The following is an 11,617-nucleotide window of genomic DNA, read 5'->3' as shown; positions in this document are numbered from 1 at the left end:
CATGCATACTCAAAGGGTTTATATGCCACTGCTTTGAAACTGGGTTTCCTGGTGACCTCTGGGTGCTGTATAAGTGCTAGGAGAGGGGGTGGGCTGTGGACCTTTGTTTTGGTGTATACTCATGTCTGCCACACAGTGCTGCTTGGGATGCGGAGTGGGTGGGTGCTTGTGAATGTGGTCCATCCACATTGACATGCCTTTCTGTAAAACGACTTACATGGAGTGGCACATTGACGCTGATTGTGTAAGTAGTTATCTTTGAAAATCAAGATGCCATCTGATGCTTTCAGTCTGACTGCAGGAGTAGATGGTTGTTGTTGCATTTTTAAAATTTGGCCAGCTGTGGTCCTGTTTTCATGTCCAACGTCTGCACGTACCACGGTCATCACCAACCCGTGCCATTCATAAAGCCCCTGCTGCATGCTCTTAGCTGGCTTCATCCTGTGGTCTTGGTTAATATTTTTAAGGTTGGGCCTGGTGTGCTCTGATGACTCAGTTTACTGTTGCAGGACGCACCCCTCTCTGACTGTACGGAGACTATCGAAGGGCTCGAGCTTACAGAGCAGACCTTTAGTCCCGCTAAATCTGTCTCTTTTAGAAAGGTACTCACTGCCCTGTCCTTACCTACCTACTGGTCCTCGGTGCTCTTCCCTTCCCTCCCCAAACCAGCTCCCCTCTTTAGGCTTTGTCTTAGTTAATGAAGCAGCTTGATAAGGACCTTTGAGTTCCTCTGTGAGACTGCATAGAAGGTGTGCTCTGCCTATTGCCTTTAAAAAAAAAAAAATTCAGCATTTCAAGTTTTTCCCTGAAGTGGTCCACTGGAGCCACAAGGTGCATTTCTGAAGTTTTGAATGTGACCTTGGTTAGTGCTTGTCTTTGGGTGTCAGAGTTTTCCTCTTTCGGGATACCATTTGCAAATGGGCTTGTCTGGGTGCTGTTGGCTTGGCAGCTTTTGCTGTGACCTTCCCTCACTTGTTCAGCTTTGATTGTAGTAATTGGAAGCCAATTAAAGATGTCCCTTCAGAAGGCTAAAACATAAAGCATGGTAGTTTTTGCCAACCCTTGTAAATAAAATACATTTATTTTTAACTTGAAATAAAATATGATCTAACACTTGGGGGGCAGAGGTATGAAGATTCAAGGTATGGCGGTTCAGTGCCTGCCTGGACCATACAGGGAGAGTTGTCTCAACAAACAAAGGAGTAAAGCTCAGGTGAGAGGGGTCAAGGTCTGCCTGGGCCTCATAGAGAGGCCCTTTCCCAAAAAGTTGATTGATTAATTAATTAATTAAAATATGATAAAATAAGTAAAAAAAAAAAAAAATAAAAAAGAATAACCCAAAAACAAAAAGTGGCTAATGCATGGCTCAGAGCTTGAAGTTGGGTTATTTTCAGGCTGTCTTCACTCTACACACTTGATATGGAATTCAAGTACTGTTTTAAAGGTGTTCTGATTGCCAGACAGAATTGCATAAGCACTGGGCTCCTTAATTCCTGCCAGGAATCTCTCATAATAACAGTATTTTTTCATATTTTCATATTTGGGTATCAGTCTACTGAGTCTTCTCTTCCCACTTTTCTATTTATTTATACCTACCTCTAGAAGGAATTTGCCAGAGAACAGGGGAGGGGATGCTCTTTGTTCTCCAGCTTGCCTTTCCTGTTGGTTCTTTTGAGCCGTAAGTCATGTGAGCTTCAGTTAATAATAGTCTGTATCTGCTGTGTGTGAAGTTGTGTGCGATCTGCAAGCCCCAGGTGCAGTCTATGGTCTGATCCTCCGGCTTTATGGGCTCCAACATAGTCACAGTCACAGTTGCTGTTCTGCCTTTTGGGTCTGTTGCATTCCATAGGTTTTGACTTGTTGGGGCTATTTGGAAAGCTTCTGGGTAGCCAACTCCATTAGAGAATGTTTTGGACTGATTCTTCATCCGGTGACAGCTTTATTTCCTGTTCTTAGCCCTATTCAGATGTCGATAGGTCACGTGGGTGCTTCGAGGGCATGTCCTTGTCATCTGAACAGGTTCACATGTGTATTCAGGGGAGCACAGTTCAGGCCAACCCCAGCTCACTTACGTTGTGTTGGGGAACATGTTGAGTTGTGGATGGAACACAGGGCCTTGAATGACAGGCAGGCGCACTTCCCCTCAGCTGCTCACTCAGTTTGTAGGCTTCTTACAAAGTAAGTTTCCTGCATTAGTTACTTTTCTTGTTGCTTAAGAAAGGAAGGGTTTTGTTTGATTCAGAACTCAGAAAGGCCTGTGTCCTTAGCATGCCCTCCCAGTGAGGCAGGCACAGAGACTTATGTTTCTTATAAGTACCTGAGAAACAGGGTTTTGGGAACTTGTGGCTTTTTTGGAAGGAATTGCTTAGTCTTAGACTTTTCCTCTTTGCTGGTGACTGTTCATCCAGTGGTGGGATTGTCTTCCCCAGGCTAAGAAGATACCAGAGCCTTTTCCACTTGAGTTTTGCACAGGCCAATGTGGAACCTATAAAAATCTGGGCTACCTTTTGAATTTTATTGTAAGTGCATTAAGGGGTAGAGACAAAGGTAGAAAGAGCTATGTTGCTATTTATCTGCCTATGACAGGGAAGGACTCTGCAGTCCAGTCTGTGTACTGTGAGTTTTCCTGTGTCTACAGGCACTTCACTAGGGCCTTACCCTTCATGCTGTGTGGCAGAAATGCCAAGGGAGTAAGCCTGTTTTTTTAGACTCTTTGACCTTGTGATATGTGCCTAGAATGTTCATGGTCCAGTACTATGAATGTCAGATCTGAATGTCTCTCTCTCACTCACTCACTCTAGAGTTTAAAGGAAAGCAATATAGGTTAGGTGAAAGTCTTAGCAGCTGCAGGAGAGAGGAAGAAAGTCATGGTTTTTAAGTTGAGGTGGAACGGAACTAGCTCCCAAGGAAAGGCACTTCTGGGAGTGGAAATGGGTGAGTGAGCCTAAGAGCCTAGACTCAAGTCAGCCTCGACAGATGGAAACCTGCTGTTCTGAGAGGTCTGCTCACTAACCCAGGTGTGCACACCTTGGAGTCTTTGTTTCAATCATAGGCCAGGAGTGAATATCAAGCTTTTATGATCCTGCCTTCTTGTGGGCAAGGCTCAATCTGAGGTGGCCTGACATGTTTTTACAGTTGATCTTATCAGCACCTTGGCTGGGGAAGGGCCTGTTGTGTGCTTCTTGAGAGCCAGCTGATCCAGCAGGGGAGTCTTGCTTGTCCTCTAGGACATTAGGACTTGGTGCAGAGGCCTTGCTGTCTCAGTGACAGTGGACGCCTGCTAATGTTTGATCACATGAACTTGGACACTGTGTTTCTCAGGTGCCACCAGCATACTGCTGTGTTTGCAGAGTGTTGTTGCTTGGAGAGTTTCTTGCTAATGGATCCTTTTGTGGGTATTAAGGCAGAGTAAGGCCTTTGGACAGGAAGGGGCTTGTTTCCGCCACCATTAGCAAGTGGGCTACTCATAAATGAAAAGCCAGTCATCCTTAGGTGAGACCTAAGGAAGAGTCCCTTCACTATGAGTCTTGAGGTCCTTCAACAAAGCTGTCTATTCAGGATGTTTGCCTGTCTCTTGTGGGCATCTGTGTCACCATTAACACATGGAATACTCTAAATACTTTGCCCCCTATTCAACCCAGACACACCAGCTTCTCCAGCCAGTGCCTGAAGAGTAGTTGCTGGTGTGGGCCTACTGTCTCTAGGTGCTAGTACTGCCAAGACTGACTCCCTCTGGTGATCACCACTTGCTGGTGTGTGATCTGAGGCTCCAGGCCTACCATCTGAATGGTTAGGGCTACCCCTTTTCATAGCTGTCATTTAATCATGTGCATGTTTGTGTCTTCTGGGCCATGTTCTTGAACCCTTGAGGGACACTTTCCTCCTGGCTGTGGGGTGGGCAGGCCGCCCTCTGGCTCCCACTGTGGGAGTCTTTATGGTCCCTCATCTTTTCTATGGCAGCAGTCAAGATCTGCCTTAGTGCTTTACTTGTGTTACATTCTCAGTTTCCAGATTCATCAGACAACCCTGCTGTTTGGGGAATCTTCTGTTACCTCTGAGTGCTGTGGGATAAGTTCAGGAACTGGTTGTAAACCAGTGTAATAAACCAGTCAGAAGGGCAGAAAACTTGTTAAAGTTTAATTTCCTAAGCAAATCTCAGGTCAGGCCACGGTGGTGTACACCTTTAATACCAGCACTTAGGAGGCAGAGGTGAGCCAATCTGTGAGTTTGAGGCTAGCCTGGTCTACATTATATACTCCAGAATAGCCAGAGCCACATGGTGAGACCCTGTCTCCAAAAACAAAACAAAACAACACAACAAAGAATGTAAGCATGTCTCCACACACTTTACCCTGATTGTTGTAGAGTGTTCTGAGGTCACGTGGGAATGGATTGCTTAGTAAGCAGTACCTAGGCATAGTCCTCTGCCGTTCCTGTCTGCAGGGGCCGAGGAGGCTGCTCCTCATGGGTGTCTGGGCCTGTGGCTCTGTACCTCAGTGCCTTTGCTTTTGAAGTCTGCCTTGGCCGTGGTCCTGGCTTGTCTGTGTGCTCCTGGAAAAGACCTCCACTGGCTGCTGCTGTTTCCTCAGGAGGAGGGAGGCCCCACAGGGCCAAGTCGTACAGTCCTATGTCTGTGTGCTCCTGGAAAGCCCCACCTCCCCCTGCCTGCTGTGTTCCTGGGAGGAGGGTGGTCCCACCAGGTCAGGCTCCTGCATACAATCTCTTTGATCCACAGGGGGAGCTGGTAACGGCCTCCAAAGCCATCATTGAGAAGGAATATCAGCCCCATGTAATTGTGAGCACCACAGGCCCCAACCCTTTCAACACGCTCACAGACCGTGAACTAGAGGAGTACCGCCGAGAGGTGGAGCGGAAGCAGAAGGGCTCTGAAGGTGAGTGCTCCTGAGATCTCCAGAAAGCAGGAAGAGTGTCTGCAAGCTTCTCTTTGTGAGAAAAGTCTTGTACACGAAGCACAAATCTTGTTTGGTTAAGACCTATGCAGTATGTTCTCATGGTCCTACTCTTGTCATTTGGGCTGGAAGGAAAGAATTACAAGGTTAAACATGCTGGTAACAGTGCTTGTCAAGATGGGCTTGTGTAAGGGATGCTTTACAATGATGTGTCCTAGACACATGTGTGCCATCATGACAGTATGTAGAAGGCCTTCTGCCCAGACCAGAGTGAGCTAGAGCTGTAGCTCTGCTCTTCCAGAAGCTTCGTGACAAGAGGGTTAGAGGACACAGCACTTAGGCTGTTCCTCCATCTGGGGTTTGTACAGAGCTGGTCATTTAGGATTTCTGTCCATTTGACATCATTTATTAGTTTTAGGATTAGTTATTGGGAAAGGCAGAATAAATATTATGCTTAAGAGATACATTTTATTCATGTAGTATTTTATTCATGTAGTTTCCCTGAGAAGAGGCCTCCTGATTCATTAATGCTCATTGGTCACTACTAATCAGTGCAGGGGCAGGTACCAACCCAGATGCTATGCGTGCAGACATCTGAGCTCATCCTTAAAGTCCCTTGGAGATGGCTGCTTTCCAGTGGTCTGCAGCTGGGAGGAATAGTTATGGGAACAGGGTTTGTTCGCAGCAAAATCTGGGATTGGGCCAGGGTTTTTTTGTTTTTGTTGTTGGGTTTTTTGTTTGTTTTGTTTTTGTTTCTAGATAGGGTTTCTCTGTGTGGCCCTGACTATTCTGGGAACTCCTTCTGTAGACAAGGCTAGCCTTGAACTCAGAGATTCTCCTGCTTCTACCTCCTAAGTGCTGGGATTAAAGGTGTGCACCACCATTTCCCGGCATGATTTTCAGTTCTGAGCATTTGCGGCTCTTGGCTGCACTGTGGTCTGTGTCCTTATTATGATGGTTGTCATAGGTGGGAACTTGGAGCACAGTCCTTTTCTCCATACCCTGTCTCCTGTGATTGTGGGCTGTCAATTAGAATGTTGGGAATGTCCCTACAGGGTGTGAGTTAGTCTGTGGATTGCGCTGGCATGTTTCCAGATCGTGTCAAGAGTGGACTGCATGCTGCCATGGCCTCTTTTAACAGCATTGGTCATGATTTTATCAGAAGTTTTAGGACAGTTTTACAACAATTTGACAAAACAAGTACCTCCAAACTCCAGGTTTTGAAAATCAGATCCTAACAGTTGAAAATGGACAGAAGTAGGGCTGTAGACTGTGGGACAGCCTTTGTGGGGCCACATTAGCCTCTCCCCGAGTTCCCTGCTTGGCATACATCAGGGACCCTTGCCTGGTACTAGGAGAGCCCTGGGGCAGAGAGAGGTCATGTCCATGGACATTGATGCCAGTGTTCTCAGAGCCATGAACTGAGCTATAGCCTAGTCCTTTGTTCTGAATCCCAAGTGTGCTCCGTAACTGTCCCCCCCACACCCACCACAAGCACAGCCTTGCAGACAGTTCTTAGTGTCAATGCTCCTAAGATAGTAATCTCATTTGACTCAACTTAAGTTTATTTGGGTCTTGTTTTAGGCCATTCTAGTCTATAGAGCGAGTTCTAGGATAGCCAGAGTTACTAACACCCTAAATAATGCTAGTGTGGCTTCCTGGTTGGCTGTGAGTAGGTGTTATTTTGTAGCTGGAGAGGCTTCTCACTTACAGAGGACATGCCCAGCAGTTAGCCACAGGGTGGCATTGGAAGACTCTCTTTGAATAAGTAATATTTTATGTGTGTGTGTGAGTGTAGGTGTACACATGGCAAGCTGGCGCATGAAGGTCAGGGGACAGACAACCGATGGAGTTCTTGCGTTCCGTTATGTGTTCCCAGGGTTCAGTTCAGGTGCTCAGGCAGTGTGGCAGTTGCTTTTACCTGCTAAGCCACCTTTTTTGCTCTGGAGACTGTCTTTGTGATAAGGGTAGAAAGTAACCAAGTGTGGTGGCTCAAGCCTGTAGTTCTGGCACCTGAGAGGGTGAGGCAGGGTAGTTGTTAGTTGGAGGCCACAGATGGTTAAGTTTTTGAAATTCAGTGAGTACTTCAGTTGTATAGAAAAGAGCAGAGAATGTGTACACCTTTAATCCCAGCACTCAGGAGGCAGAGGCAAGCACATCTCTGTGAGTTTGAGGCCAGCCTGGTCTACAAAGCTACACAGAGAACCCCTGCTTAGAAAACCAAAAACCATAAACCCAACAAAAGAGCAGATTCCAGGCTGGGGGCCTAGCTGACTCCTGAGGTGCAGCCCGCAGGGGCGGGGCTGTTGCTGTGCCGCTGAGGAAGGTGTTAGGTCTGAACTGCATCTCTGTGCCCTGGGCTCACTCTGTTTCCATCTGTAGATAATCTGGATGAGACAAGGGAGCAGAAAGAAAAGGGTCCCCCAGGCCAGTCAGCTGTGCCCAGCACTCCCCCCAGCACTCCTGTCAAGCTGGAAGAAGGTGAGTCTTGGTGTCAGCCCCCACTGTGAAAGGGTGCATGGCCTTTGTGCACTGGTAATGGAATGTGGCAGTCACTCCATTAACATGGGTGAAGAAGTGTGCATTCCACAAAGCCAGTGCCGTCCACAGCTCCGGAAGCCTCAGCTTTCTCCTGTACCTGCTCCACTCCATCCTGGGAAACCCGAGTCAAGGTGTTGAGCTGTTGTGAGTGGGGGAGGGCCAGCTTCAGGGAGTGACCCCACCATCCACCCTGTCATGTCAGTTTTGCCCTTTGCCTGCACACTTCACTTCCCAGCATTGGCAGGAGTCTGATGACCCCTCGGTGCCGTCAGTTGTGTGGAGACCTAGACCTGCTGCATTGTCAGTCCCCTGAGAGCGCTGTATGTGCCCCCTCTGCCTCTCAGACCACCGCATGTATGCGTTGTGTGGTTCGACACGTGACATGTGTGTCCCTTAGTCTCCCGTGTATGTCTGTGTCTCCTGGCTCCCCTCACCCCAGTCTGTGGTCTATAAAAGTGGCTTGGCCTTTCTTCTTATGTAACCCAATGGCTGTGACTGAATGCATAGATTCTCTACTTGTGCTTTCTTTCTTGTGGCCGCCTTACAGCAGGAGACGGATGTGCTAAAGAGTACCTGTTACCCTAGTAAGTACCCGCGCCTGCCTCTGCTCTAACCAGGTGCTTGCGCTCTGCCTTGCTTTCCTGCTTCTCTGTTGCTTATGTTTTCTGTCTATCCAAATTAAAAACAGAGGACCTTATTAATATGCTTAGTTTCTCAGTGGCCTCGTTGGTCACTAGACTGTGAAAGGGCATCAGCTTCCCAGGATGCTCCTGGCCCCCAGGAATACCCTGGGCCACTGGAAGCTCCTAGCTTTCTTAACCTTTGAGAGTATTTCTTGATTGCCTGGCGGGGAGCTTTTGCCATAAGGGGTCAGGAGTAAATGTGGACTGGGTTCTGACAGGGTGGACTCTGCCACCCTGTTTTTGGATGCTTGTTTGGACCTGTGCTTATGTTGGGACTGGCAGCTTAGTGGGTTGGAGTGATAGTTCTGTGGTGAGCTTGGCAGAGAGAGTCCTGGTGCTGCGGTGTGTGGAGCCTGTGGGCCTGCAGACCTCTCTCTGCCAATTATTCTGAATCAGAGGATGGCCGTCAGGGTGCTCTCTGGGGGCATCGGTCTCCAGCCTCCCAAGCTTAAGCACTCATATCTGAGGCCTGGAGCCTTTGGTTGCCAGGCTGCTCCTAACCCATGCTTAGCTCGGCTGCTCTTGGTCCTGATCTTTGGCTTGATTTTTAAGTACTAAATGGTTTGGTGTTGCCTAACATGCCAATTGCTTATCATTTTACAGACTAAATGTCTACACAACTAGTGTCCCCTGGTCAGTGTAGAAATGTGTTATACCTTAGCTGGAAACCTGTCCTCTGTTACATTTGTTCCTTATGTTTAGCTATTGATGTTGTGAAGGCAGCTTGCCTTACAGTCATTTTGTAGCTAACTATAGTTTTATTTTATTGCATATGGGATCTGATAGTTGACTTCTGGTTTTCTACTGGCTGCCTTGAGGGATGCTTAATGTTGTAAAACAAAATTTAGATTTAGACACCAGCAGACCTCTCTTCATTGTCCAGCAAAGTGGCATGTCCTGATACAGAAGTGGCAGGCCATAGCTCTGTCCCTGTCAGTCTGGTTTTGGCAGTAAGTTCTTTATGAGAAGGTTCTAGAACCCCTCTGAGATTGGGAGGTTTTGTAACATGTGCTATGTCCAGCTATGTAGTAGAGTACATCATGTGTCAAGTTTCTGGTCTAGGGAATATCTAGAAACTGCCAGAAGTACCAGCTCTTATTACCAGCTGCTCTGTCCAGATTTTAACCCATCTCTCTCACCGTCACCATCAGACCTTCCCCAGGAGCTGACATCCAGGGATGACAGTGATGCCACCACCTTCAAGCCAACTCTCCCTGACCTCTCCCCTGATGAGCCTTCAGAAGCACTTGGCTTCCCGACAGTGGAGGAGGAAGCCCGTGGTTCCCCAGAGCCCACTCAGCCCCCTGCTGAGGCTGACCCTGAGCCAGCCTCAGCTTCAGCTCCAGGGGCTGAAGAGGTAGCCTCCCCTGCCACTGAGGAGGGGTCTCCCATGGACCCTGGCAGCGATGGGTCTCCAGGCAAGTCTCCATCCAAAAAGAAGAAGAAGTTCCGCACCCCTTCCTTCCTGAAGAAGAGCAAGAAGAAGAGTGATTCCTGAAGGCCCACCCTGCACACTGCCAGTCAGTCGTGTCTGATGACTCCCTTTCGCGTCTTGTGTTCTGTCCTCTTGTGTAATGGAATGCAAACTAGACCTCCTCCCATGTGTGGTCAGTCCCTTCACCAGTGCCGAGTGTGTGCTTAACACCCTACGCTGGGCCTTGGGTTCTCTGGGGAGATGGGCTTAGCCTGCACCTCTGAGTTGTGCCCCCTGCAGGAGGGGGACACTGAATCCTGGTCCTGGCTGGAAGGCAGCAGAGGCTGCTGCCAGCTCTGGTTACAGCATCACCCTCCTGAGCCTTGCCTCTCCTTCTCCTTCTGTCATGAATATCGAATTGTCTGCTCGGTTTCCCTCCGCCCTGTGGAGTCTCAGGTGGCTGATTTGGACTTGGCTTCTGCTGGCATCCTCTGCTCGGTGATGTCAGTTATCCCCACACACAGGGAATCCAGCCATGGTCTGAGAACACACTCTCATGTTCATCAGCGGCCCAGGGCACTGTGGCTGCCTTAAAGTAGTGGGTTGAGCCTGCTGTCCTAGCAGTGAGCGACCCTGTGTACACCCAGCTCAATGCTATGCATGGTCTAACTGGTGACCCCATGACCAAAACCAGATTCAGGCATTCATAGTTTATCTTACTGGAGTCTTGGAATCCCATCATAGGGAACAGATACCAGGAGGGGGAAGAGTCCTTTCTAGAACTTTCTTTCAGTGGGTTTGCAATTTAGCCTACATTTTGACTGTGAATTTGAACAGGCCATCTTTTGCTTTAGTTTTTGTTGTAGAGCCTGTGACAGACTGCAGAACACTCTTGACTTGTGTGGGAAGGTTTTGTAATGGAGCAGGGATCTTATCTCAGTCTGAAAGATGCCCTGACTTTGATAAAAGGTCACTCATGGTAGAAGCCAGCCTTGGAGGTGCCAACTAATTAATGTCTGGCATCATTCATGGAGCCCATGACTTTCTTGATCCATCCTATTACGAATTTTTACTTTCATCCCTGGAAAAGGGCTTGAAATTGCTTAGTGGGAAATGCAGGGTGGTCAGGTAGAATCCTGAAGGGGGGACCCTTTTTCGGGAGCTGCCACTGCCAGCCTGACTAGGAGTGAGGAAGCCTGCTGGAGCTGTAGACACCCCTTCTGGGGTTGGGCCTCTGTAGAGCAGGTACTAGGGTGTGGACTGAGCCATGGGATCCTCCCAACTAGGCGCCAAGCAGGACCCCACAGCCTGCTGCAATGCCTGTCTCACTTTGTCACCAAGGGGGTATGATGTTCTCGCCCCAGTCCTGACTTCTCTCATCGGGACTCTTCCTCATCCTCCTCCTGCCCCTTCCTTTTTCCCACATATGCAATGGCCTCTCACTTTTGTAGTCTAATCCTTTGTATTACACATGAAATATCGTTGCATATATGGACAGACTTGGAGGACAGGTCCTGTGTGTCCTTTCCTCATTGTAACAGGTTTTACTCACAAATAAAAGTCTTTAAGCAGTTGCCTTGTCTAAGGTGGGGAGGCAGATTTATTTTTGATGTCTTTGTTCCCTTAGTTTATTTAGCTGTATGTACGGGTGTAGGCATGTGTGTTCTGTTGTGTGCATAGAAGTCAGAGGAAAACCTGAGCGAGTGTGTTGTCTACCATGTGGGTTCTGGGGATCAACCTTAGGTCATTAGGCTTAGTGACAGATGCCCTCCTTATCCACTAGGCCATCTTGCTTGCTCTAAAATCGGTTTTCTAAGAGTTTGTCTTGTGTGAAGAACTGAGAGTTTATTTTTCTCTTTTTTTAAAGATTTATTTTTATATGCATTGGTGTTTTTCATGTATTATGTCTAAGGGTGTCAGATCCCCTGGAAGTGAAGTTACAGACAGTTGTGAACTGCCACGTGGGTGCTGGGAATTGAACCTGGGACCTCTGGCAGAGCAGTGCTCTTAACTACTGAGCCATTTCTCCAGCCCAAGTTTTTATTTAAGCAGATGTCACCAATAGCTAT

General features: G+C 48.0%; 1 protein-coding gene across 14 annotated transcripts in view; it reads left to right on the top strand.

Moving 5' to 3' along the window:
• Add1 (adducin 1) overlaps window positions 1-11,122 on the top strand; it is a 61,445-nt gene extending 50,323 nt beyond the window's left edge. For 2 of the 14 annotated variants that reach the window (XM_051200413.1, XM_051200411.1), the window contains exons 13-16: window positions 510-602; window positions 4,736-4,892; window positions 7,293-7,391; window positions 9,286-11,122. In XM_051200413.1, coding sequence (XP_051056370.1) covers window positions 510-602; window positions 4,736-4,892; window positions 7,293-7,391; window positions 9,286-9,632 — 696 coding nt within the window. In that variant the 3' untranslated portion in view covers window positions 9,633-11,122. Of the gene's footprint in view, window positions 1-509; window positions 603-4,735; window positions 4,893-7,292; window positions 7,392-7,998; window positions 8,037-9,285 lie in introns of those variants that run through there. The other 12 variants (XM_051200422.1, XM_051200418.1, XM_051200420.1 and 9 more) reach the window with 7 other exon arrangements.
• Window positions 11,123-11,617: the final 495 nt, after the last annotated feature.

This window comes from Phodopus roborovskii, unplaced genomic scaffold (genome assembly GCF_943737965.1).
Source record: "Phodopus roborovskii unplaced genomic scaffold, PHOROB, whole genome shotgun sequence".
Classification (NCBI taxonomy): Eukaryota; Metazoa; Chordata; class Mammalia; order Rodentia; family Cricetidae; genus Phodopus; species Phodopus roborovskii.
This window is presented reverse-complemented; position numbering and strand designations above follow the sequence as displayed.